General features: G+C 48.0%; 2 protein-coding genes across 2 annotated transcripts; both read left to right on the top strand.

Annotated features, from left to right (window-relative positions):
• The first annotated feature begins 15,196 nt into the window (after positions 1–15,196).
• Positions 15,197–15,643, top strand: LOC138091654 (large ribosomal subunit protein uL15-like). Its single transcript, XM_068987570.1, has one exon. The coding sequence runs from the start codon at positions 15,197–15,199 to the stop codon at positions 15,641–15,643; it is 447 nt and encodes a 148-aa protein (XP_068843671.1).
• Positions 15,644–18,154: 2,511 nt separating this feature from the next.
• Positions 18,155–24,235, top strand: PCK1 (phosphoenolpyruvate carboxykinase 1). The gene is made up of 10 exons (XM_068986671.1): positions 18,155–18,246; positions 18,409–18,673; positions 19,548–19,729; positions 20,474–20,677; positions 20,787–20,974; positions 21,207–21,369; positions 21,967–22,191; positions 22,281–22,412; positions 22,816–22,911; positions 23,252–24,235. Exons 2-10 carry the CDS (start codon positions 18,450–18,452, stop codon positions 23,704–23,706), a joined length of 1,869 nt encoding a protein of 622 aa, XP_068842772.1. The 5' UTR covers positions 18,155–18,246; positions 18,409–18,449; the 3' UTR covers positions 23,707–24,235.
• Positions 24,236–27,487: the final 3,252 nt, after the last annotated feature.

Here is a 27,487-nt window from a genome sequence, read left to right as displayed (position 1 = left end):
AACTAGAGAGGTAAAATACTTAATACAGATAAAACCTGGAGCCTTCTTGATGTGCTCGGAAGTCCACACAAGACATAACAGTGGCAAGGAATCTTGGGCCTGGGCAGACACCCCAGTGCTGTCCTCCTGTTATGTTAAGGGGGACATTTACTTCTGGCTGATTTTCCCATAGCCCAGTGTTAAGACTCAAAGCTCCCATCATTTTTTTGGTGGCAGGGTCGGTGGGGGAGCACCATGCACCATCCTGGATCTTAGTTTTCCAACAAGGGATCAAACCCATGCCCCCTGCAGTAGAAATGTGGAGTCTTAACCTCTAGGCTGCAAGGGAAGTCCCGAGCTCGCATCCTTAAACCCAGTGTTGTGAGGAACCCAGGAGTAGATGACTCAGAGCTGGGCTCCTCTTAACCAAACTCATGAGACTGATGTTTAGAACAAGAACCCCAACATGCTGACCTGCAGTGAGACCAGAGCTGTGCTGGCACTGACCTCCGAGCATCTACATCCTGCATGGCTTTCAGAAGCCAAATTATACTCTCAGGATGCTCAGGAGTAGAGAACTCAAGCAAAGGAGTTGGTTAGCATAAGCTGAATTTACTTATGCAGACAATAGCAGCCACTGAGGATTTACCATGGGGAGATCTGGGACATAATCATGACCGAGACTGACAAGGTGTTTGTCCAGCATGGAGCTCATCAGGATTGAGTCAGGGATTCTGAAATTTAACCCGTAACACTTGGAGACACTAAAGTCAAGTAGCAGTAAAAGAAGTAGAGGAGAGACACATGAGAAGACAGGGTGCTGGGGGGTCCTGGGAAGGGCTGAGCGCCGAGTGGCAAGAGGAATGCTCCAGGCAGAGACAAGAGCAGGTGCAAAGGCCCTGAGGTAGGAACAAAGGTGGCTCAAGGATGTGACCAAGTTTAACTCACAAAAAGGAAGCTGGTTTTGCAGTTCTGAAGAGCTCCTTATAGCTCTCAGGGGCTGATCACAGTCTGATATGGAGGGTGAGGTAAGCAGATTTTAAAAAACCAATGGACTGAAAATTTCTGGATTCTTCTTGGTGCTCTATGCACCATCCCACACCCATCTCATCCTTCACATCAGTTAGCATGGTGTCTGGCCTCATGAATTGCATGAACATGGGCTTCCCTGGTGGCTTGATGGTAAAGAATCTGCCTGCAATACAGGAGGGTGGGGTTCAATCCCCGGGTCAGTAAGATCCCCTGGAGAAGAGAATAGCAACCCACTCCAGTACCCTTGACTGGAAAATCCATGGACAGAGGAGCTTGGTTGGGCTACAGTCCATGGGGTCGCAAAGTGTCAGACATGACTGAGTGATTAACACACTTTATGTGTCAGTAAATGTCCCAGGCACTTGTAGAAAGGGAAGGAGCAGCATGGGCAAAATCTTATTTAACAAAAGCAAATCCCTTTTCAGAGAAGGCAATGGCACCCCACTCCAGTGGTCTTGCCTGGAAATTGCAATGGATGGAGGAGCCTGGAAGGCTGCAGTCCATGGGGTCGCTAAGTCAGACACAACTGAGAGACTTCACTTTCACTTTTCGCTTTCATGCATTGGAGAAGGAAATGGCAACCCAGTCCAGTGTTCTGGCCTGGAGGATCCCAGGGATGGGGGAGCCTGGTGGGCTGCCTTCTCTGGGGTCACACAGAATCGGACACGACTGAAGTGACTTAGCAACAAAAATCCCTTTCTGTTAAAATGTGAATGCCTGCAACTGGAGATAGTAAGGTCATCTCACAAAGATTACCCATTCAGGCCTCTATTTGCATGGAAAGTTAGATTTCGTCTCTGACTTAGACTTAAAAAAAAGAACAACATGTGTCATATGAAACTTTTTTGACATGACAATACCTGGAATAGTTAGATACATAAAGAACAATGAAATGCCAAGCGTTTCTAAGTATATTTTGAGCAGTTATTATCCACCATCAGTGCCTTTCAAATGTCACTTGTGGAGTGTTCCTCTGTTTGTCTCGAAGAAAACTTTTTCGCTGTTCTTCTTTAAAGTAGTTGAGAGTCTGTGTTGAACTAAGGCAAGTCACTCCAAAATTAAAGTGCTCAAAACCTTTATTTTGAAAAGCCCAAGTGGTGCCCATCAAATCAGTGAGAAGAACATTCTCTTTTCAGAATTTAGCATGTGCTTCTGGAAATGTCAGATGTGCTCTCATTTAAATAATGTGACATCTCACAAGGAGACGTCTGATGAGCATCGCATTCAATTGTTAAAAGTACGACAAAAAAAAGTCCAAGAAGTTCCCCCCACCCCAAAATCTATCATTAATAATTCACACGAGTTACTTTATATGTGGACGCCTACTGAATGTGATTTAATTTCTCTTTCTTTCTCTCTGCAAATGGAGGCTCTGAAGACTCATTTTAACAGAAGAAACACCTGAAATTTTCACCTGAAAGGAAAAAACAAAGCGTTACATTTGCTCAGTTACGTTTTGCTTGTTCAAAATGTATACAAAAATGTTCTAAAACACAGAAGTGCTTGACATGCATCTTTAAATACAGGTATTTTGCAAACATGACGTGCCCTCCAGCATGTGAAATTTTCATTTACCACCACAGGCCAGCTCACAAAGAATCCAAGCTTGCTTGTTTGCAGCTCATTGCATTTTTCACAGGTGCACACAGCATTCAAAATGCTCACGAATCTTGAAACTTGAACCCGGAAGTTGTAATTTGCTGAATAGAAATAAACACAAGTCCCCGAAGGACTGGTCCATGGCTACCGTCTTGTTCCTGAAATGCTAGAGGCCCAGGAAGACAAGTGTTGGCATGAATACAGGATGGGTTGATGGAACAGGTCAGTGGGAAGGGTACCAAAGAGCTGTTCCTGTGCCTGGGATTCAGCCTTTTCCTCTTTTCCTTTGCTCTTCATGCCTGCTCAGTCACTTTAGTCATGTCCAATTCTGTGTGACCTCATGGACTGTAGCCCACCAGGCTCTTCTGTTCATGAGTTTCTCCAGGCAAGAATACTGACGTGGGTTGCCATGCCCTGCTCCAGGGGATTCTTCCCAACCCAGGGATCAAAACTGCGTCTCTTATGTTTTCTTTGCTCTCCACCCTTGGTCAAAACATGGAGGCCTGACTTTAGCCCAGGGAGCAAAAGGCTGACCTTGGTGTCAGGTGGATTCTTGGACAGGTGGCTCACCCTTACCTGTGGACCAGCCGTGGCACCCAGTGTCAGGACCAATGGCTTCCCCAGTGCTGAATGAGATCAGGGATGGAAAGCCATTAAGAAACGTTGCGAGCACAGCCCCCCAGTCCAGGACACGGCTCTGTGAAGGAGAGACTGTCCTCTGTTGGAGAAAGTCAAGTCAGGAGAACCTGAGTCACTGTGGGCGCTTGGGATGCAGCCCAGGATGCAGAATCCAGCAGGGAGGGAAGCGTGGCGGGCTGCCATGCTCCCTCTTCCCGGGCTTAAATTAATTTCTTCAAACGTTCTCGTTAGTTAACGATGATTGATAGAGTGGAGATATTATTAATAAAAACTAGGTACTCAGCCCGGGAATGGACTTTGGTTCGTGCCTCGGCACTTAGCAAAGGTCAAGTGTGAAAAAGGTATTTTCAGCGGCTTGCAATTGGAATGCGTCTGGCCAGATGGAAAATGACTCCAGCCATTTATCAAAGCTGTCAAGACACGTCTCCCACCAGAATTGTTTACCAATATTCACAATGAGCTCTGCGGGTTGCTAATAGGAGCCCGGTCGGCCGGAACTCTGGATTTTGGGAACGACTTGGGATATTTAGTGCACCTATTTGATTCAGTGTGGGTACTCCTGTGATTGCTGATGGTCTTAATTATGAAAAGGCACTGTGGGACTTCTGGAAAAGTAAACAACACTGCTCAGAAAAACGCCTTCCCCGGCAGCTTCGAATAAGCCCGGGCAGACCGTGCTCCAGGGAGCTGATGCAATGAAGGGAACGGAGTGAAAAATGAGCCGCTCACTCCACACATGATAACACAAGTCTGGTTCCAGGAAATGAGAGGGTAGAAGAGTAGACAGGAAAGCATATGGAAAAAGTGAAATAAAAACCTGAGGTGCTGCTGCTGTTGCTCCACGGTTAGGGATTTAGTAGGGGTGGGTGCATGGATTGGGTGTATTTATCGCCTGCACCCTGTGCTTGTCACTATGGCTGTGGGAAGTTCCACTCCTCCTTGTATAGAACTTGTCCTCCAGCTTGGTTTGTTTAGCAATCATTTGCTGTACACCTACTATGTGCCGGGCTTGGTTTAAGGGGCGGAGTTTGCTGAAAGGAGTGAGAACACAGACTCCTAGAAATCAGGGCTCTTGCCTTTGCCTTGCTGTCCCTGCGAAAAAAACCATACGGTGTGGAATCTAGAAAAATGGTACAGATGAACCTATTTGCAGGCAGAAATAGAGATGCAGATGTAGAAAGCCAACTTGTAGACATAGTGGGGGAGAAAGGGAGGGTGGGTCGGATTGGGAGAGGAGCACTGATGTATTTACATTACCACCTGTAAAACAGATAGCTAATGGGAAGCTGCTGTAAAGCGCAGGGAGCTCAGCTAGGTGCTCTGTGATGACCTAGAGGGGTGGGATGGGAAGGGTGGGAGGGAATATATGTATCCAGATAGCTGATTCACATTGTTGTAGAGTAGAAACTAACACAAGATTGTAAAGCAATTATACTCCAATAAAAAAAAAAAAAAACACAAGGGTGTTTATCTGGGCTACCAGGTATGGTCTGGATACCCTCTGATGTAACTACTATAATTATCCTTACCTAAGGGGTGAGGAGACTGAAGAAGCATAAAAAGACTATGACCTAACTAGGCCACACGGTCTAGGTAGGAGTGGAAGTGTTGGACTCTGGCGTCCATGCTGTTGGCTACTATGCCTCCCTGAAGGACACAGGGGGTCCCATCTGCAGGTTGAAATACCCAGCCAGTCTCTGTTTCTCATGACCGGAATGCTCAAAGAGGGTCCACTGCTCAGTGACATTGTATTGAAACTGGTGTCTGGGAGCCTAGACTTCCCACTGTGTTCCAGCCCCATAGCAGTTGGCCCTGCCATGTGGAGAGGGAGCCCAGAGGGGCTTGTGGGCTGAGGTCAGCCCCTGAGACAGATGACTGTGCCCTAGACCCTGTGGTCCTGGCCAGGCCCACCCCCAACAAGGCAGAGAAGGATTGAGAAAGAGGCCTCTTGCGTCACAGCTTCCCTGAGCCGATACAGGGAAAGTAAACTGGCCTAACCTTGGCTTTTGGCAGAACTGCAGAATGGAAATTTTTTTTAAGTTTTTTTTTTTTTGATGTGGACCATTTTTAAAGTCTTTACTGAACTTGTTACAACACTGCTTCTGTTTTATGTTTGGGATTTTTGGCTGTGAAGCATGTGGGATGCTAGCTCCCTGACCAGAGATCAAATCCACACCCCTGCATTGGAAGCTGAAGTCTTAACCACTGGATCGACCGCCAGGGAAGTCCCTGGAATTCTGCCTGATTGAAAATTAAAGAATGACAGACACTAACACATATAAGGGGGCAGAGGTCTCCCCAGCACCTGCTTCCGGTTTTCCCATCTGAAATACTGACTCACTGATGAGATCAATCTCCTCTATCTGTGTTGGCCTGATTCTAGGTACCTCCAGCAGATTTCTCACCCTTTGACAATTTTACTTTTTCCTGAAATACCCAAAACACCAAAATGAAAGTTTCTTTCCACGTTTACCATTTATTTTACTTGGTTGCCTCTTCAAAGCAACACGGATTAGTTTAGTGAACGGGGCTTATGGGCTGGCGTCTTTCCCCACCAGATTCTGTGGTCATTGTTTAAACAGGGTTTTCTATGTGTATGTAGTTGGACTCTGATGCAGTACCAGGATGTAAGAATAGCATCCTGACGGACTTCCATTTCCTCCATATTTCAACTTGGAAATACTTCAAGGTATCATGGCTAAGTTAGATGCTTCAGTCCCTGATGAAACGTGCTGGCTGGACCCCGACCCTGCGCCACGTGTCCCTGAGTCTCGATGCTGTGAATTCCTGCCCCCAATCCTTGGCTTCCACAGTGGCTCAGTGGTAAAGACCCCGCCTGCAATGCAAGAGATGTATGGGATGCAGGTTCAATCCCTGGGTTGAGAAAATCCCCTGGAGGAGGGCACAGCAACCCACACCAGCATTCTTGCCTGGAGAATCCCATAGACAGAGTATCCTGGCGCGCTACGTTCCATGCGGTCATGAACGAGTTGGACACGAGTGAAGTGATTTAGCATGCAAGCACCCTCGGGAGAGGAGCTGAGAGTGTTTGATATACTGAGTTTGGAGAATTATCCTTAGCATACATCAGAAAAGACATTTTAGTTCTGAGCCGTAACATCGCGGGCGTGTGGAAGAATTTGCATAGTTACTGTGGAACGCTGGGGAAGAGGAGTGTTCAGTTCCCAAGCAATTATCACTGTTTCAGAGACAGTTAACTGCGCTGCAAAGTGGATCCATTTTCTTGCTGCAGAACAAGTGCGTTGGATTGTTTTTGTGATAATGATGCAATGAGTTCTCTTTGCTCTGTACTTCACCTGGTGGTGCTGTCTTTTCTCTCCTAGTGTGCTTGGAGCAGTATTCTGTGTTCTCCCAGACACTCTGTGAAAATGGACTTAACTTCCTCTGTAGCACTTGAAATCCCAAGGGCACTGAGAGTCAGAAAGGCCATCTCATTCTAGAGATAAGGAAACTGAGACGGTAGGTGACTGATCCAGGGACATTCAGCACAGGGGGCACATGCATTTTCAAAGACCACATGGAGCTGTTTTGCCCAGCTAGCACCCTCCACACTGAAAATCAGAGTAGAAAGTTGGAATATAGAAATAGTAGAAGATTGGGGATTGGAGCCGAAATCTGGCTACACTCGGAATACAGCATGAAACTGACGAACAGAACAAAGGCAAAGTTGTAAAAACAAAAAAATTAGGGCAAACCCGAGTTTTAAATTTTCTTTCTTCTTTTTTTTTTTTTTTTTTACCATTTTCCACCCGATGTAGCTGTGCACCTAAGTTAGCCAGCATGTGACTCTGACTTCCTGTTTTAATATGCACATGCAGCGTGGACACTAAGTCCTCCTCAGCCTCCAACAAGAAGGGAGACTTAGCAGACACAGTCACTGATTTTCCAAAGTAAGTGAGAGGAGAAGATGATGAAAACCAAAGCCACTGTGGACCTCAGACTACAGGGCAGTGAACACGTGCAGTGTCTCATTCGCCTCCTCCCCACACAGGTGAATAGAGTGAGGCACGGATGCTGGTCTCAGGTTTCTGGGGAAGCTGGGCCCAGGATTGACCTGGGTCTCCTGAGTTGGGGTTCTGTGCAGGTTGGAATCTTGTCTAACAGAAGATGTTTTTGGCTGTGAACCATAAGCCACCTAATTCAAACAGCCATCTAGCAAAGGTGGCCCAGAGGAGTTGTGGACTTTTTCTGCTGATCCTGACTTGGAAGGTGACTCTGCTGTCCCCTCCTGGTGCATCAGCCTCCATAGCTGTTAAGCGTCAGCATCCCACAGAAGTGACCCTGTGCTCTGAAGTCGCTCACTGGATGGATGTGGGGTGGGATGTTGAATTCCAACAGGTGCATCACTCTTGCACACCCAAATAGTCTTTACAGCTCTCCAAACACCTGACAGAGAAATCTTCAAAGGAAATAAACAAGACTTTATAGAGTCACTATTTCCATAGGTCACTAATGACTGAAAGGGGAGATAGCCAACCCCCTAGATAGATTCTAACATTTGGTTATTAGCATTCATTTAACACATATTATGTGCATGTCTCTGCTGCAAAAATTTTGCTTTATTAACATGCGGAGGCAAAATGGGTTCCCTGTAGATCCATCTTTATTTCTTCATTGTGGAAAGAATATGCGCACAGACAAAATCATGATCCGCGCGGGAGAAGAATCACTAATATCACAGTCATCTTTGCTGGGTGAGTGTACATTCAGCCCAAGACCGGGGTCTTCAAATGTTACGAGGCTGTTGAGAGATGCAGAAAGGATTAGGAAGAGGGATGATGGGCAGGTGGGGAGTGTTGGAGACCTGCCAACATCCTAGAATGACTCGTTCCCCCACAATATACCTGCCGTCCAACCTGGGCCATTACCTCTACGTCTTCCAAATAAAAGACAGGACTGTGCTGTGCTGTGCTTAGTCACTCAGTCATGTCTGACTCTCTGAACCCATGGACTGTATAACCTGCCAACCTGGGATTCTCCAGGCAAGAATACTGGAGTAGCTTGCCATGCCCTCCTCCAGTGGACCTTCCCAACCCAGGGATTGGACTCAGGTCTCCAGCATTGCAGCTGGATTCTTTACCATCTGAGCCACCAGAGAAGCCCAAAAGACAGGACTACATAATCTTTTTTGTTTTTCAGTTGAGGTAAAATTCACATGCCATAAAATCAGCCATTTTAAAGTGTACAAATCAGCTACGGTTTGTGTGTTGGGAAAGTGGTGCAACCACCACCTCTATCTGATTCCAACACATGTTCATCACCCCGAAGGGAGACCCCTGACTCATTAAGCTGGATGAGCATCATCTTTTAAGGACCTCAATTGTATGACTCTATGGCTTTAAAATAGGAACTCAACCCATTTAGCTCTGTAAAACAAAAGAGAATAAAACAAGACCCTCCGAGCTGTAGAGATTTTAAGATTCCCCATAAAAGTAGAACATCTAAATATTTGTCTCTAACAAACATGGCCAGAGTGGCTGATGGGAATTTCCCAGGGCAGATGATGCCACGCAGATCATTATAGGACTGGCCAGTGTTTTTCTGCTGTTGGAAACTTCCACGGCTGGGCCAGTCGGTGCCCACGGAGCAGCATCCGTGACAGTGGACACCCACAGTGGATTTGCAAACAACCTTTGACACCAGGACAAGACACGGGATTTACACTGTTAGTTTCTTGTCCTCTCCTAGAAAACCACTGTCCCTTTGATCTTTACCAGAAAAGGGGCAGGCTGAACAGGAATTCAGATTCCTGAGCTGAAGGACATTTTTGTGGTCACTCCCATTAGTTTGGGGTCGAGTAGAGAGGTCAGGAAGCAACAGTTAGAACTGGACATGGGACAAAAGACTGGTTCCAAATAGGAAAAGCAGTACATCAAGGCTGTATATTGTCACCCTGCTTATTTAAGTTCTATGCAGAGTACATCATGAGAAACACTGGGCTGGATGAAGCACAAGCTGGAATCAAGATTGCCAGGAGAAATATCAATAACTTCAGATATGCAAATGCAGATGACACCACCCTTATGGCAGAAAGTGAAGAGGAACTAAAAAGCCTCTTGATGAAAGTGAAAGAGGAGAGTGAAAAAGTTGGCTTAAAGCTCAACATTCAGAAAACTGAGATCATGGCATCTGGTCCTATCATTTCATGGGAAATAGATGGGGAAACAGTGGAAACAGTATCAGAATTTATTTTTGGGGGGCTCCAATATCACTGCAGATGGTGGTTGCAGCCATGAAATTTAAAGACGCTTACTCCTTGGAAGGAAGGTTATGAACAACTTAAATAGCATATTCAAAAGCAGAGACATTACTTTGCCAACAAAGGTCCATCTAGTCAAGGCTATGGTTTTTCCAGTGGTCATGTATGGATGTGAGAGTTGGACTGTGAAGAAAGCTGAGCGCCGAAGAATTGATGCTTTTGAACTGTGGTGTTGGAGAAGACTCTTGAGAGTCCCTTGGATTGCAAGGAGATCCAACCAGTCCATTCTAAAGGAGATCAGTCCTAGGTGTTCTTTGGAAGGACTGATGCTAAAGCTGAAACTCCAGTACTTTGGCCACCTCATGCGAAGAGTTGACTCATCAGAAAAGATTCTGATGCTGGGAGGGATTGGGGGCAGGAGGAGAAGGGGATGACAGAGGATGAGATGGCTGGATGGCATCACCGACTTGATTGACGTGAGTCTGAGTGAACTCCGGGAGTTGGCGATGGACAGGGAGGCCTGGCGTGCTGCAATTCATGGGGTTGCAAAGAGTTGGACACGACTGAGTGACTGAACTAAACTGAATTGAACTTCTGAGCCTCCTAAGAAGGTGGAAGGGTGAATGGCCAGGTGAGATATGCTCAGAACCCTCCTCACTCACAACAGATTTGACCTCACCTGTGCTATGTATTTATTGGGTCTTCCCAAATGGCTCAGTGGCAAAGAATCTGCCTGCAATGCAAGAGATGCAGGTTTGATCCCTGGGGTGGGAAAACCTCCTGGAGGAGGAAATGGCAACCCACTCCTGTATTCTTGCTTGGGAAATCCCACAGACAGAGAAGCCTGGCAGGGCTACAGTCCATGGGGTCACAAAGAGCTGGACACGATTGAGCACGCATGCACGTGGCACATATTGTATTAGACTGACATACTGGATCTCTGTTTGAGCAAGGAATTTCAGAAAACATTGGAAATCCACTGCTTACAATCAATTCTTTCATCAGAAGGATGGAATAGCTGAGACTCAGAGAGGACAAATGACACGACTCAGTGACTAAATATCAACAAGAGAGAGCAAATAAACCATTTTCCCAAGCTAGGGCTCTCAACTGCAAGACCTTAACCTCTCTTCAGTTCAGTTCAGTTCAGTCACTCAGTCGTGTCCAACTCTTTGCAACCCCATGAATTGCAGCACGCCAGGCCTCCCTGTCCATCGCCAACTCCCGGAGTTCACTCAGACTCACGTCAATCAAGTCGGTGATGCCATCCAGCCATCTCATCCTCTGTCATCCCCTTCTCCTCCTGCCCCCAATCCCTCCCAGCATCAGAATCTTTTCTGATGAGTCAACTCTTCGCATGAGGTGGCCAAAGTACTGGAGTTTCAGCTTTAGCATCAGTCCTTCCAAAGAACACCTAGGACTGATCTCCTTTAGAATGGACTGGTTGGATCTCCTTGCAATCCAAGGGACTCTCAAGAGTCTTCTCCAACACCACAGTTCAAAAGCATCAATTCTTCGGCGCTCAGCTTTCTTCACAGTCCAACTCTCACATCCATACATGACCACTGGAAAAACCATAGCCTTGACTAGATGGACCTTTGTTGGCAAAGTAATGTCTCTGCTTTTGAATATGCTATTTAAGTTGTTCATAACCTTCCTTCCAAGGAGTAAGCGTCTTTAAATTTCATGGCTGCAACCACCATCTGCAGTGATATTGGAGCCCCCCAAAAATAAATTCTGATACTGTTTCCACTGTTTCCCCATCTATTTCCCATGAAATGATAGGACCAGATGCCATGATCTCAGTTTTCTGAATGTTGAGCTTTAAGCCAACTTTTTCACTCTCCTCTTTCACTTTCATCAAGAGGCTTTTTAGTTCCTCTTCACTTTCTGCCATAAGGGTGGTGTCATCTGCATTTGCATATCTGAAGTTATTGATATTTCTCCTGGCAATCTTGATTCCAGCTTGTGCTTCATCCAGCCCAGTGTTTCTCATGATGTACTCTGCATAGAACTTAAATAAGCAGGGTGACAATATACAGCCTTGATGTACTGCTTTTCCTATTTGGAACCAGTCTTTTGTTCCATGTCCAGTTCTAACTGTTGCTTCCTGTCCTGGATATAGGTTTCTCAAAAGACAGGTCAGGTGGTCTGGTATTTCCATCTCTTTCAGAATTTTCCACAGTTTATTGTGATCCACACAGTCAAAGGCTTTGGCATAGTCAAAAAAGCAGAAATAGATGTTTTTCTGGAACTCTCTTGTTTTTTCCATGATCCAGCAGCAGATGTTGGCAATTTGATCTCTGGTTCCTCTGCCTTTTCTAAAACCAGCTTCAACATCTGGAAGTTCACAGTTCATGTATTGCTGAAGCCTGGCTTGGAGAATTTTAAGCATTCCTTTACTAGTGTGTGAGATGAGTGCAATTGTGCGGTAGTTTGAGCATTCTTTGGCATTGCCTTTCTTTGGGATTGGAATGAAAACTGACCTTTTCCAGTCCTGTGGCCACTGCTGAGTTTTCCAAATTTGCTGGCATATTGAGTACAGCACTTTCACAGCATCATCTTTCAGAATTTGAAACAGCTCTACTGGAATTCCATCACCTCCCCTAGCTTTGTTCATAGTGATGCTTTCTAAGGCCCACGTGACTTCACATTCCAGGATGTCTGGCTCTAAGTGAGTGATCACACCATCTTGATTATCTGGGTCACAAAGCTCTTTTTTATACAGTTCTGTGTATTCTGGCCACCTCTTCTTAATATCTTCTGCTTCTGTTAGGTCCATACTATTTCTGTCCTTTATTGAGCCCATCTTTGCATGAAATGTTCCCTTGGTATCTCTAATTTTCTTGAAGAGGAGATCTCTAGTCTTTCCCATTCTGTTGTTTTCCTCTATTTCTTTGTATTGATCTCTGAGGAAGGCTTTCTTATCTCTCCTTGCTATTCTTTGGAACTCTGCATTCAGATGCTTATATCTTTCCTTTTCTCCTTTGCCTTTCGCTTCTCTTCTTTTCACAGCTATGTGTAAGTCCTCCCCAGACAGCCATTTCGCTTTTTTACATTTCTTTTCCATGGGGATGGTCTTGATCCCTGTCTCCTATACAATGTCACGAACCTCCAATGTCACGAACCTCCGTCCATGGTTCATGAGACACTCTCTCTATCAGATCTATTCCCTTAAATCTGTTTCTCACTTCCACTGTATAATCATAAGGGATTTGATTTAGGTCATAGCTGAATGGTCTAGTGGTTTTCCCTACTTTCTTCTTTCTTCTTCTTTAAGTCTGAATTTGGCAATAAAGAGTTCATGATCTGAGCCACAGTCAGCTCCCAGTCTTGTTTTTGCTGACTGTATAGAGCTTCTCCATCTTTGGCTGCAAAGAATATAATCAATCTGCTCTCAGTGTTGACCATCTGGTGATGTCCATGTGTAGAGTCTTCTCTTGTGTTGTTGGAAGAGGGTGTTTGCTATGACCAGTGCATTCTCTTGGCAAAACTCTATTAGCCTTCGCCCTGCTTCATTCCATATTCCAAGGCCAGATTTGCCTGTTACCCCAGGTGTTTCTTGACTTCCTACTTTTGCATTCCATTCCCCTCTAATGAAAAGGACATCTTTTTGGGGTGTTAGTTCTAAAAGGTCTGTAGGTCTTCATTGAACCATTCAACTTCAGCTTCTTCAGTGTTACTCGTTGGGGCATAGACTTGGATTACTGTGATATTGAATGGTTTGCCTTGGAAACGAACAGAGATCATTCTGTCGTTTTTGAGATTGCATCCAAGTACTGCATTTCAGACTCTTCTGTTGACCATGATGGCTACTCCATTTCTTCTAAGGGATTCCTGCCCACAGTAGTAGATATAATGGTCATCTGAGTTAAATTCACCCATTCCAGTCCATTTTAGTTTGCTGATTCCCAGAATGTCAACGTTCACTCTTGCCGTCTCCTGTTTGACTACTTCCAATTTGCCTTGATTCATGGACCTAACATTTAGGAGGCTCAGAAGAATTCCCCCTAAATCCCTCAGAACACAGGGTGGAAACCATGGCTCCTGACTCTACAGGAACTCCAAGTTCTGGTTGACTGGTCTTGGGAATTCCTGTTTTAATTTTATTGGTCTCAAGGTAACCAGGTAAACGCCAATGTATGTCAATCAAACTGTCCTCAAAATCCAAGTTCATGGCTTTGCTTTTCATTGCTTATCTGGAATGCAGCCATTCCCCACCCCTCGCCTCACCTGCTCACACCTTTCATCCTGGTCCTGCCTTGGTTTCCAAGTTGCCCTTCTGACAGCTCCATCCACACGGGCAACTGAAACTTTTTCTTTTCTTTTTTAATTAGAGGATAATTGCTTTACAATGTTGTGTTGGTTTCTGCTGTACAACAGCATGAATCAGCCATAATTATATTTATATCTCCTCCCTTTTGAGTCTCTCTCCTCCTCCCATCCCACCCCTCCAGGTTGTCATAGAGTACCAGGCTCTATGTTATATAGCATATATATATGTCATATATATATATATATACACACACACATATATATATATAGGTTCCCTATGTTATATAACAGCTCCCTGCTACTTATCTATTTTGTACATGATAAAGGCTTTTCAGTGGGCTTTCTAGGTGGCGCTAGTGGTAAAGATTCCGCCTGCCAGTGTAGCAGATGCAAGAAACTCGGGTTCCATCCCTGGATCAGGAAGATTCCCTGGAGAAGGAAATGGCAACCCACTCCAGTATTCTTGCCTAAGAAATCCCATGCACAGAGGAACTGGCGGGCTACAGTGCATGAGGCCGCAAACAGTCAGACACAGCACAAATTACACAAAGGCTTTTCAAAGTCTTGCTTCCTCACTCCTCAGAACCCTGGGGTCAGCCAGCTACAGCTTAGGACAACAAAAAAAAGTGTATGTGACCTCAAGGAGATGTAGTGCAACTGTTTGTTTTTTTCAGTGTCTGATCTTTCTCCTTTCAACAAAGCAGTTTTATGTCTGGGCTCAACTTTTTAGATGCTTTCTAAAAGAAGAGAAACTTTGTGCCTTAGGATATGTTTAAACAGCCCCAGGAAAGCCAAGGGGTCTCTGTGGTGTTTGCAAATGTAGAAACGCAGAGGTAGCCCCCACCTTCCCTGGCCACCTAGGAACGTATTGAAAAATCCACACGGCAGGTGTGACTGAGGGTCCTCAGGGAGTCCAGCAGCAGAGCGACAGCAGAGCTGCCACTGCAGGTCCCCATGGCCGGTACTCAGTTCTGAGACTTACTTACAACTCAGTGTTAGTCGCTCAGTCGTGTCCAACACTTTGCGACCCCGTGGATTATATATAGCCTGCCAGGCTCCTCTGTCCATGAAATTCTCCAGGTAAGAATACTGGTGTGAGTAGCCATTCCCTTCTCCATTGGATATTCCTGGACCAGGGACTGAACCCAGGTCTCTGGCATTGCAGGCAGATTCTTTACCTTCTGAACTACCTGGGAAGCCCATTTACAATGAAGCCCGTGGATAAATGGGGAAGACACAATGTCACCAGTCAGTCCTTTGAAAACATTGCTCAGTGAGTCCCCTCTGGGGCAGGGAGTCTCCAAGGACAGGGACAGACCCGGGTCCCGAGTCATCAGCAACAGAGGGCATCAAGTGGGGCAGCGGGAGACAAGCCTCAGATCTGCTCCATGTTGATCTCTGAGTTGGGGTGTTTTTAAAGAGGAAGAGCACTCTTTCGTCTAGGCCGCTGATATGCCATCCAGACTAAGGAAGACCCGGAAACTTAGGGGCCACGTGAGCCACGGCCATGGCCGCATCGGCAAACACCGGAAACACCCGGGAGGCCGAGGTAATGCTGGTGGCATGCATCATCACAGGATCAACTTCGACAAATATCACCCAGGGTACTTTGGGAAAGTTGGTATGAGGCATTACCACTTAAAGAGGAACCAGAGTTTCTGCCCGACTGTCAACCTTGATAAATTGTGGACCTTGGTTAGTGAGCAGACAAGAGTAAATGCTGCCAAGAACAAGACAGGAGCTGCTCTTATCATCGATGTGGTTCAATCAGGTTACTACAAAGTTCTGGGGAAAGGAAAGCTCCCAAAGCAGCCTGTCATCGTGAAGGCCAAATTCTTCAGTAGGAGAGCTGAGGAGAAAATTAAGAGTGTAGGTGGGGCTTGTGTCCTGGTGGCTTGAAGCCACATGCTGGGAAATTCATTAAATGTTAAGTGCTTTTCTCTTCTGGAAAAAAATAAAATAAAAAAGAGGAAGAGCAAAGAAAAAGGAATCAACCATTGTTTTGTGACCTTTCTTAATCGTACTTTCAGGGGTGAGGATTCTCTGGTTTATGACTCTCTGGCCAGGTGATCTGTGGCTCAGGGGTCTGTGAGTTCACCTGGCCTTGGAGAAACAACCCAAGTTTGTACGTAAATGATCAGACCTACAGCAGCAACTTCAGTGCGTTAATGAAGTTCTGACAACAGTGGTCTTAGTCATCTAACTCAGGTTGATTAGTGCTCAGTTAGCACAGCATAGAGTTCTGAGGGGACAAGAACAGGATTGAGGTCAGAGGAGGCAGGTAAGGGGACAGTTTGGGTAGAGAGATTAATCATAAACTCAGTAAGGGAACCCGATTTTGGGGGGCTCGGTTTCACTATTACAGTTTTTATCAGCAAACTGGCAATCTCTACTCACTTGGGGAGATCAGCCACCTGGGTGTGAAGGTGTGTGCTGCGTATTTACTCAAAGGTTGTGCCTTTGAATGGCTACTTTCACTGATATCAGGTGCTCAGAAAGTGTCTCTAGCAACGGAGTGTTACGTTGTGGTAGAAACTAGACGGGACACACTTCTGTTTGGCTGACAGCATTGTTATCAATGAATTTCAGTGACCATTTAGGCAAACGATTTTAAACTAAACAGAAACATCTCCTGTTGTACTTACACTGAAAGATTCAGTTGGCTGAATTAAAAGTGTGAATAAGTGAACTTGCTTGTACCCTTTAAAAAATCTCTCCTTCTGCCCTCACAGCAACTATTGATTTACACGTTCTTAGTAAATTAGTTTGTTTTGTAGAATTTTATATGATGGGAATCATAAAAATGTTTGCATTTTAAAAACCGTACTTCCCTCAATGCTGCATAATTATTTCATGATTCATAATTCATAGCTTCATTCTTTTTATAGCCATGTGCTATCCTGTATAGATGTCCCACAGTTTCCTTACCCGCTTAATGGACATTCAGCTTGTTTTCAGTTTTGGCTTTTACAAACAAAGCTTTATGTTACACACACACACACACACACACACACAATCTGAATAAATGAAACATAGCAATGGGTTGATAGTTTTGGTGTAAGTTGGTGACGTGTGTACACTCAACATGGCGGTGGGAGTGAAGTCCCATAGGATGGTCCTCAAAGAACTTCTGGTCTGAGATGGTTGTTCCCAATGCCTTGTGATTGTCACAGCTCCTCGCAGACACAGTCATGAAGCCATATCGGCTCACACTCCATGGAGCAGGAGGGCACGTTTCCACTGATCTCCTCCAGTGAGAGTACACCCACTGAGCTACGGGGCTGGCTGCTGGTGGTTGGGGCCTGGCCCTGTTCTCCCGACTTCTCACCTAGTGTTCTCGAAAAGCTAGCCAGCAGTTCCATAGCTCATTAAATTGGACTGATGTTCTGATGGCTTGCAAAGCAAATTTTTTTACAGCTGTTATAAAGGTCTCATTGCTCAAGTGTAATCGAGCAAAACTGCCAAGCCCCCTCCACTCCCTGGACGCTAGGATTTGCAAAGGCAACAGAAAGTGTACAGTTGACTCCAGAAATAACTGCACCCAGCCCAGAACTCCTGGGACAATACGTGGAAGGTTCCAGGAGGGGCAAAGTTCCCTTACAAGAGACAGTCCGGAGCTTGGCCGCTTGTGTTCCAGTCCCTCTCTGCAACCCACCAGCCTGGGGCTGGGGAGTAGTCGCCAGATCCCTGATGCCTTAGTGTCCTTGTCTGCACACAGTGGGGCTTGTGGACTCCACTCAGGGTGCAAGGAGTTAGTCAATGCAGAGCACTTACAACATTCAGCACCTACTGTGTGCCAGAAACTGTGCATACAGAAAGGAACAAAATAGATAGAGATCCTTGCCCTTGTGGAATTTATACTTGGGGTAGGGGCAGGGGGCACACCATGGACACTCTATAAGGTTAATGGCCCCTAATTACATCAGACAGTTGCCAATAAGCCAGGCACCATCCCACTTTTGGGGGTGTTCTTCCCGTGGGCCTTTGCCTGTGGGGTGATAACCTCACCACTGCCCTGTTCTGCCAACCAGCAAACATCTGTACTCAAGATGCATGGCCAAAACCCCTGAGCCTCTGTGCCATCCCACCCTGCCTTTCAACGGGAGGGCCTGTGTTTTGCATCTTCAGGGGACTGGGGCAGAGCTCCATCAATCAGAAGTTGTGTAAGGGCCTGCCATGGCTGGTCCAGGGGCCGCAGGCCACGCGGCACTCATTAACGACTGTCTGTTCAATGATTATCTGCCTGGGTTTATTGTGGTGAGCCAGTCCAAAGCATAACTGATCGTGGCCGTGATCCAAAGACCAGCCCCTGACGTCAGAGTCGAGCCTCTCTGGGTGTGGTTGGGGGGCCGGGCCTCTCTCTTTCTTGGAATTTAAAGGCCAGGAAGTTCTGCCTCCAAACCCCAAACAGGGCCTTCCCACTGGGAACGCACGCTCACCCGCGGGAAGAGACTTGCAAGAGACCCTTTGGCCTCTGATCTGATCGTCCAAAGAGAAGAAAGGTAGGCAGAGCCTGTTCACATACGTTTCTAACAAACTTCAGTGCTAACTGGAACTGGTTTTCTTTTTCCTCCCAGCCATGACGGTGACCCCGACAAAGTGTGCAGAGTTGAGGGTGTCCGTGATTGTCTTTGTTCAGGAAGCCTGTGCTTTTTCTATTGCAGGGAACCTCGGCATCCGTGCCCCCCAGCCCAGCTCTGCAGAGATGCCTCCTCAGCTCTCAGATGGCCTCAACTACTCAGCCAAAATCGTCCGGGGCTCCCTGGACAGCCTGCCCCAGGCCGTGAGGGAGTTCGTGGAGAGTAGCGCCAAGCTGTGCCGGCCCGACCAAGTCCACATCTGTGATGGGTCCGAGGAGGAGAACCGGCAGCTGCTGAGTCACATGGAGGAGGAGGGTGTGATCAAGAGGCTGAAGAAGTATGACAACTGGTGAGCACGCCTCTGCCCCCCACGCCTGCATTCGGCCTTCCTCTCTACCCAGGGTGCAGGTAGAACAAGGGGGACGAGGACCTCAGCAGAGCTGGGGCGGGGCTGTGTGGTTTGCAGACTCTTGAAAAACTTAGTAAAAGAGCCAGAACCATGTAGACTTAATTTTACAATGTTTGCAGAGCAGCCCAAGTCATCAATGAAGGGGTGCGTGCAAACTGTCTTTGCAAACCAGGTCCCCGATGGAAAGGACGGTCAGACAGTCCCTGTCCCAAAACACGAACTCCTGGTCTAGTGAGTGTCCCTCTGACTATGTCACAGTGGGCGTGGCTGTGTCCGCATTGACGCAGCATCCTTAGTGCCCTGGTACCTGCCAGGTGTGGGAAGAACATGATGATGAGAAAACTGGTCCCTTCCTGAAAGGTCCATGGCTGAGGGAACCTAGGGAGCAGATGCCATGCAGAATACCAGCACTTCTCTAATCCCCACCTGTGTATTTTAAATTTTTGTTTACTTGTTTATTTTCATCCGAGCTGGGTCTTCATTGCTGCAATGGGTTTTCTTTAGTTGTGGAAAGCGGGGGCTACTCTCTAGTTGCAGTGCCAGGGCCTCTCATTGTGGTGGCTTCTCTTGTTGCAGAGCACGGGCTCTAGAGCGTGGGGGCTTCAGTAGTTGCAGCTCCTGGGCCCTCACACACAGGCTCAGGCTCAACAGTTGTGGTGAAAGGCCTTAGTTGCTCCATGGCCTGTGGGAAATTCCTGGACCATCAATCGAACCTATGTCCCTTGCATTGCAAGGCAGATTCTTTACCACTCAGCCACGAGGGAAGCCCCTAATCTGTGTATTTTAAATTTTTTTTTTTTTTTTTTTTTTGCAGCTGGTTGGCTCTCACTGACCCCAGGGATGTGGCCAGAATTGAAAGCAAGACAGTCATCATCACTCGAGAGCAGAGAGATACGGTGCCCATCCCCAAAACCGGCCTCAGCCAGCTGGGCCGCTGGATGTCCGAGGAGGATTTTGAGAAAGCGTTCAACGTCCGATTTCCGGGGTGCATGAAAGGTGAGTGAAACATTTATTTGACTGGGCACAATATCAGCAAACCTTTTATTATCATCTCTGTCCTACCGGTAATTGTCCCAGGAACTCCCATTGCTCAGAGAGTTATAAATTCCACATGAGAAATGGCCACATATTAAAAATGTATAGCTCAGTGGTTTTATACACTGTCTTCGATGACCAGGAAAACAATTTCTACGCTTGTGAATTTAAGATAGCTTGGTGGAACCCAGCTGCACATTTATGAAAACTCTTTAATTTTGCTGTTATGGCCGCCTTTTCATTTGGTATTGTTGAGTCGCTAAGTTGTGCCCGACTTTTTTGTAACCCCATGGACTGCAGCATGCCAGGCTCCTCTGTCCACCACTGTCTCCTGGACTTTGCTCAAACTCTTGTCCATTGAGTTGGTGATGCCATCCAACCATCTCATCCTCTGCCACCTCTTTTTACTTTTGCCTTCAATCTTTCCCAGTGTCTTTTCCAATGAGTCAGTTCTTCGCATCAGGTGGCCAAAGTATTACAGCTTCAGCATCAGTTCTTCCAATGAGTATTCAGGGTTGGTTTCCTTTAGAATTGACTGGAGTAATCTCCTTAAAGTCCACAGGACTCTCAGTGGACTCTTCCAATCAAGGGGCTGGTGGCAAGTAAGATGTGATGTTGGAGAGGGATCATGAGAAGGGTCACAGATGGCAGTTGTCTGTGAGTTTGGGGTTGTTTCTCACCAGCTCCCGCCTCCCGGCCCCACAGGTCGCACCATGTATGTCATCCCGTTCAGCATGGGGCCCCTGGGCTCTCCTCTGTCCAAGATTGGCATCGAGCTGACAGACTCGCCCTACGTGGTGACCAGCATGCGCATCATGACGAGGATGGGCGCTGCCGTCCTGGAAGCACTAGGGGACGGCGAGTTCGTCAAGTGCCTCCACTCCGTGGGGTGCCCTCTGCCTTTAAAAAGTAAGTGCATTATTTCAAAATCAAAAGCCAGAATTAAAAAAAGAAAAAGCTTACCCTTAAACTCCGTTGGGGACCTGGCACACTCATGTGGGCGTGTCCTCCTGCACAGAGCCTTTGGTTAACAACTGGGCCTGTAACCCCGAGCTCACACTCATCGCCCACCTGCCCGACCGCCGAGAAATCATCTCCTTTGGGAGTGGGTACGGCGGGAACTCGCTCCTTGGGAAGAAGTGCTTTGCCCTCAGGATGGCCAGCCGGCTGGCCAAGGAGGAGGGGTGGCTGGCAGAGCACATGCTGGTAAGACGCAGGGAATTCTACATGTGTGCAGCAGAGGGTCGGGCAGAGGAGGGGAAGTGGTAGACCCCTACTGCATTAGCATGCCTATTAGGCATCAGAGTTCCAGTGCTCCAAGGACACTGGGAATTCCATCAGTAACGATGAATGGCTTCCAGGCCCCCTCCAAAACTAGGGCGTGGACCTCTGGGGCAGAAAGGAACCAGTGCTTCAGGAGAAATCTTGTCTCCAACAGATTTTGGGCATCACCAACCCCAAGGGCCAGAAGAAGTACTTTGCGGCTGCGTTTCCCAGTGCCTGCGGGAAGACCAACCTGGCCATGATGAACCCCACTCTCCCGGGATGGAAAGTAGAGTGTGTGGGCGATGATATCGCCTGGATGAAATTTGACCAACAAGGTGACTCTTTGAGGCCCAGGTGCTGATGATAATCATTGGACCTTAGTGAAGTTTTGGGTTTAAACACGCCAAATCCTCCCAAGTCCACGGTGTCCGGATTTTTAAATTCAGTTAGTTCTTGCAAAAGCTCAGACATATGTATTCCATCAGCTTTCTTTAATCTCATATCCAATCTGGATTGAAATGGGACCTTCTATCGCTATTTGTTTACATTTTGTTTAGCTGCTAAGTCATGTCTGACTCTTTGCAACACCATGGGCTGTAGCCCCCCAGGCTCCTCTGTCCATGGGATTTCCCAGGCAAGGATATTGGAGTGGGTTGCCATTTCCTTCTCCAGAGGATCTTCCTGACCCAGGGATCGAATCCACCTTTCCTGCATTGACAGGCAGATTCTTTACCACTGGGATACCTGGGCTGGTTAAAATAGTTTGATGGGGAACTGGTAAGAAAGTCAACGTTGATTAATAATGCTGGCATGAGACAAGAGAAAGAGATTCTGGGGAGGAGGGAAAAAATAAAAAGACTTGAGAATTTGGTGCAGAAATTAACCTGGCAAGATTGGTACTCACTTCCACTCCTTGGTTTAAAACTTTCCAGGTAACTTGCGGGCCATCAACCCAGAGAATGGGTTTTTTGGCGTCGCTCCGGGAACCTCTGTGAGGACAAACCCCAATGCCATCAAGACCATCCAGAAGAATACCATCTTCACCAATGTGGCCGAGACCAGTGACGGGGGCATTTACTGGGAAGGCATTGACCAGCCACTGGCCTCAGGCATCAAGCTCATTTCCTGGAAGGGCAAAGAGTGGGACCCCAAGGATGGTAAGCCCCCCCAGGAGGCCCAGTGCCCCAGGCCTTGGGTGTGTGTGCTTGGCCAGACGCTCAGGGCCTGTCTTCCCTTGCTGCTGTAGGGGAGCCTTGTGCCCACCCCAACTCACGGTTCTGCACTCCGGCCAGCCAGTGCCCCATCATTGACCCTGACTGGGAGTCTCCAGAGGGCGTGCCCATTGAGGGCATCATCTTCGGAGGGCGCCGGCCTGTTGGTGAGGCTCCTGGGCAATCGGGCTGAGACACGGGTGTGTCAGTACGGGGGGGACGTGTCACTACAAGGGCTCACGTTCCGTGACCTGGTTGGAGGGTGTCAGGGATACGGAGCTTCCTTTCACAAACGACAGGGTAATGAGCAAGCTCGGGCATAGAACTTAGCCTCTGCCCACTGAAACTCTTGGGTCCTTGTCCAGGGATGGGCTCCCAGTTTGACTTTGGCCACGTGGCCTCCTGCCATGACTCTGACGTGGCAGCGTCCGCCCTTAGCTCTGGCACTCCAGCATCAGCCCCTTTAGAAGAGAGACCACACACAGCACATCTTTCCACTTGGGAGACGGCGTCTCGGCTGAGGGGCTGGGGGTCAAGGCCTCTAAGGAGCATTTCTTTCTCCTGCCAAAGGTATCCCTCTGGTCTACGAGGCTCTCAGCTGGCAGCACGGTGTGTTTGTGGGGGCGGCCATGAGATCTGAGGCCACGGCAGCGGCGGAGTACAAGGGTGAGTCTGGCCAAGATCCGGGCTGCCAAGAAGGGACAGCGACAGCTCTGTCTCCATGTTTCTCATCTCTCTATTTTTGTGGTGCTCTGCTTCTCTGTCTCTCTCTGTTTCTATGCCTCTCTGTCTCTCTCTCCCTGTTTCTATATCTCTGTGTCTCTCTGTCTCTTTCTGTCTCTATATCTCTGTCTCTCAGTTGCCCCTCTGTCTCTTTATCTCTCTGTCTCCCCGTTTCTCTCTCTGTATATGCAGAGAGGTACAGAAAGCCAGGCGGCCGTGTCAACAGTAAGTGTGCCCATAGTCCTGTGAGGCCTCACTTACCCACAGAGTCCCCTGTTAACAGGCAAAGTCATCATGCACGACCCCTTCGCCATGCGCCCCTTCTTCGGCTACAACTTCGGCCAGTACCTAGCACACTGGCTCAGCATGGCCCAGCGCCCCACAGCCAAGCTGCCCAAGATCTTCCATGTCAACTGGTTCCGAAAGGATAAGGCCGGCAGGTTCCTCTGGCCCGGCTTCGGCGAGAACTCCCGGGTGCTGGAGTGGATGTTCAACCGCGTGGGTGGGGAAGACGGCGCCAAGCTCACGCCCATCGGCTACATCCCCAGTGAGGATGCCCTGGACCTCCGGGGCCTGGGGGATGTCGACGTGAAGGAGCTCTTCCACATCTCCAAGGAGTTCTGGGAGGAGGAGGTGGAAGAAATACAGAAGTACCTGGAGGAGCAGGTGAACGTCGATCTACCCCTGGAGATCAAGAATCAGGTCCTGGCCCTGAAGCAGAGAATCAGCCAGATGTAATCAGGTTCGCTTGACTGTCCACCTCCAATCCATACAACGCACCAGGAGCAGGAGACATGGCGCTTCCCGAATTCTCACTGCCTGCAGCACCGCAATGACCGCACCCAGGGGCTGATCGAAAGACACACCTTAATTTTTCAGATAAGACCTATAGCAGACTGAAGCTAGTCACTAAAGAGGTTGGGGAGGGAAATAGCAGTCTCCAGGAAATAGCAAACATTCATGATACAATGCACCTTTGTTCAACTTAGGGACACTCAAGCAGACAGTCTTTGTCTTTTCCCTTTAGCTGCATCAGTTAGCCAGAATGCACAGAAAAAGACACTTGAGCTGTATATATGTGTGTGTGCACACGCGTGTGTGTCTGTGTACTGTCGTCTAAAACGTATTTAATGACTTTGGAAAAATCTTGGGCAAGATTACCTAGTTGTTGCTAGAATGCAATGTTGCTTTCTTATTAATATGTGTGTTTAAATTATTTTTATATACCATGGTTCCTTACCTTTACATAATTTCAACGTTTCCCCCTAACACTTCTTGGGAAAAAAATCATAAAATAAACTTTTATAGAAAAGGTGAATTTGTTTGCCTGGTTTTTCTTATCTGAACCGCCAAGAAGAGGGGACTCTGATGAAACCTTCTGTGATAGAATCCCCTCCAAAGAACGTGGGACTACCCTGGTGGAGGGGGGGTGAGTTGGGGGGTGGAGCAAGCCAGATGGGGAGGTGTGAGTGGAGAGACTGTCACCCAGAGGTGACACGCCACCATGCTTTGGGTTTTCTGAATTAACTCGAAGCCATCCATTAGTGCCCTTGAACATCCACAAACCTTTAAATTGTGGGTCTTGGGTAAGGGGAACAGGAGAGTTTAAAGCATGCTTTTTGACAAAACCTTGGGTGTGGGGGCTCGGCCTTTCATAAGAATTATATTGTGGCAAATTTCACAGACTTTTGTCAATAAATTCTCTTTTCAGCAACTCTTTTTTTCACTGTCATCCACTGGGGAGGAGAGTAGAGACAGAAATATCCTTTAGAAGAAAATAGCAAAAGGCATTGATGGAGCACCTTCTGTATTCAGGGCATCACGCCTTTGATGGGCTCAAGGTGGGCTGCCTTGCACCCTCCTCTGGCCCCTCTGTCCCCGGTGTTTATTGGGTCCTCCGGGCAGTTTGAACAGACCACACGCTGGACGGGGCACATGTGTTCAATAGATGCACCGGGCTTTCTCTGGCTACTAGTCTCCTTTCTGGGCCAGCTCTCCTGCTCAGCACACACCAGGAAGTCAGTTCTCCTCAGCTCTGCTCACTTCCACAGCTTATGGACTCACCGTCCCCTTAAAGTCCTCTGTTTCTTCTGGGATCCATGTGGATGGGCAAGCTGCGATCCACCCGATGTTATAGGTGGGGAAACCAAGGCCAGGTGGGTCCTTCAGGGCTGTCAAACCGTAACCAGAGTTTTCTTCCCCTTTAAGGAGCTGAGAGCCTATGGGGCTCTGCCGGCAAAGTGTCATGTTCTGATAGCAAAATCACTGACAGTGAAAAATCATTTAACTGAATTAAGTGCTATCTGCTGTATTAATTTAAATCAGTGGCTTTCAAACTTGTTTCTTCCTTTTCGCTGCACAACCTATGATTGACAGCTACTCTGACTCAGAAACCCAGCTTCTAAGGGAGACAGAACAGGAGGCTGCCCACCTGAGGCTGGGCAGGTGTCGGGACCCAGGCCTCCTGTTTTCCTTTTTTCTACTCCCTGGGGGCCTCTGAGGAAGTTCCTTGAACCCCTGAGAGGCACTTACAGGATATAGCTGGGGCACCATTTTTAAAATGCAGGCTCCAGACTTTGGCATCCTGTTCTAGGCTCTCGGAGGCTTCATTTCTTTTCGAGCAAAGCCGTCCATCTCACAGTTCCCTGCGCACAGCATCACCCACCCAGCCAGCAAACACACACAGGACCGTGTTGCCGCCTGGCCCAGGAAGCCAGGGAGACAGCCTGGAGGAAGTGTCTTAAACAGAATAAGAATTTTCAGAGAACCAAAAGGACTCAGCTATCGCCATTGGTACCTAAGTCGGTTTCCCCAAACTGAGCCAGCTGTGCTCCACCCACCTCCAAGTCCTAGTTTCTGTGCTGGGCCCACAATAATAGGAACGCTAGGACCTTGATGGCTGAGGTTCTATTGTTGAACCTGAGCTGTCAAGCGAAGGCAGGAAGGCAGCTAAGGCCAAGGTCATTTGCAGGTGATCAGACTGAGGCCTTGAGAGTGGCCCTTTGCTCAGGGTGGGGGTGAGAATGAGAAGTCAGGCTCCCGGTTCCTGATCAGCCCACCCCACGGTACACGTGAGTCCAAACCAACAGAGGTACTGACGTCCTCTACTGGAATCCAGTGTAGCAGCTGCCCCCTGACCTCCATGGGTTCCCGGAGCCCTGCTGGGGTCTGGGTTAAAGACCAGAATACGGTGGGTACACAGCACATATTGAACCAGGGCAATAAACTTGTCCCTGTGTTCACCTGGGCCTCTGAGGGGAATCCAGTGGAGTGGGGGGTGGTGGCGAGGAGGGGCTCTTGGGGGCCTTCTCCCTTCTCTCCTTTGGCCTGCCCTAACCCAGAGCCTCTGGTCTGCTGCCCCCCACCTTGGGCCACACAACATGTAGCTTCCAGGGTTCTAAGGCCACAGGCATGGGCTCTGGAGGCTCCTGGGGCTGTGCCCCACCAGGGCAGTGACCTCTGCTTTGTCCTCACTGTCAGCAATTGCAGCAAGAGGGACTGGGTTCCGTCATGTATGGGAAAGGGCCGGCTGCCTGCCCCCAGCCTCCTGCCCCCTTCCTTCCTTGAAGGCAGTAAATACTGGTGACCTTGGACACCTCCCAGCTCTGCCTTTGGCCAGCAGTGTCACCTGAAGTGACACCCGGACCTGCAGCGTAGCATAATAATAATAATGCCCCTGCTAGAGTCCAAGGAGCATGAAGTGAGCAGGCCAGCTCTGCACAGGTTCTGGGATTCGGAGGGTCTGGGTGTGAGTCACTACTCCCCTCCCTGTAGCAGGGTATCCTCAGCTGATGACACACAACTCTGGAAACCTCAGTTTCCTCAGCTGTATAATGGGCTGCATCCACTCTGGGCTGACATTCAATACAATGGGACTGGAAGTGAGAAGCTGAAACCCACCCCCCACCCCCATATGGGCTGTTGGGGAGCTCCCTCCCTAGCTCCCGGACTGGCCCCAAATCACCCATCCCAGGTCCTCCCCCAGGACCCCGAGACCTTCCCACACAGCTGGGGGGCTCCCAAATTATCTCTGGGTGGTCATTACATCCACTGGCTTTTAAGTATTTTGAACATAACTCCTGTCCTAGCCCCACCCCAATGTTCTGATGCTACACAACCACCCCTCAGCTCAGAATTCTGATGAAAACTGTAAAACTCAGCAGGAGGAGAAGAAGCCCTTGAGAAAACCTTGAGTCCACTGACTTCATTGCAGTGCAATGAGATCCAGTTTCCTCCAAGGGGAAAACTGGGGGCTTGAGAAGGAGACAAGGTTCAGAGGGAGTAAACTTTACAAAGTGGGTTTTTCTGCCTTTTGGAAATTTTGCCTTCCATTTTCTTGCATGGGAAGCTGAACATAGTGGGACCCCTGGGAGACGCTCTACATAGGTTCTTGTTAAGTATCACCTCCCAGGATCACGGCACAGGGCAGGATGGCTGTGGTTCTGATTATCACACAGCTGCTCTCAGGCACTGAATTCTCTCTGCCCCGCCCAGAGGTTTCTTTGATGCTGCAGAACTG

The sequence above is a fragment of the Capricornis sumatraensis genome, chromosome 15 (genome assembly GCF_032405125.1).
Source record: "Capricornis sumatraensis isolate serow.1 chromosome 15, serow.2, whole genome shotgun sequence".
In the NCBI taxonomy this organism is placed as follows: Eukaryota; Metazoa; Chordata; class Mammalia; order Artiodactyla; family Bovidae; genus Capricornis; species Capricornis sumatraensis.
The sequence above is the reverse complement of the archived record's forward strand: the minus strand, read 5'-3'. Positions and strand labels throughout refer to the sequence as shown.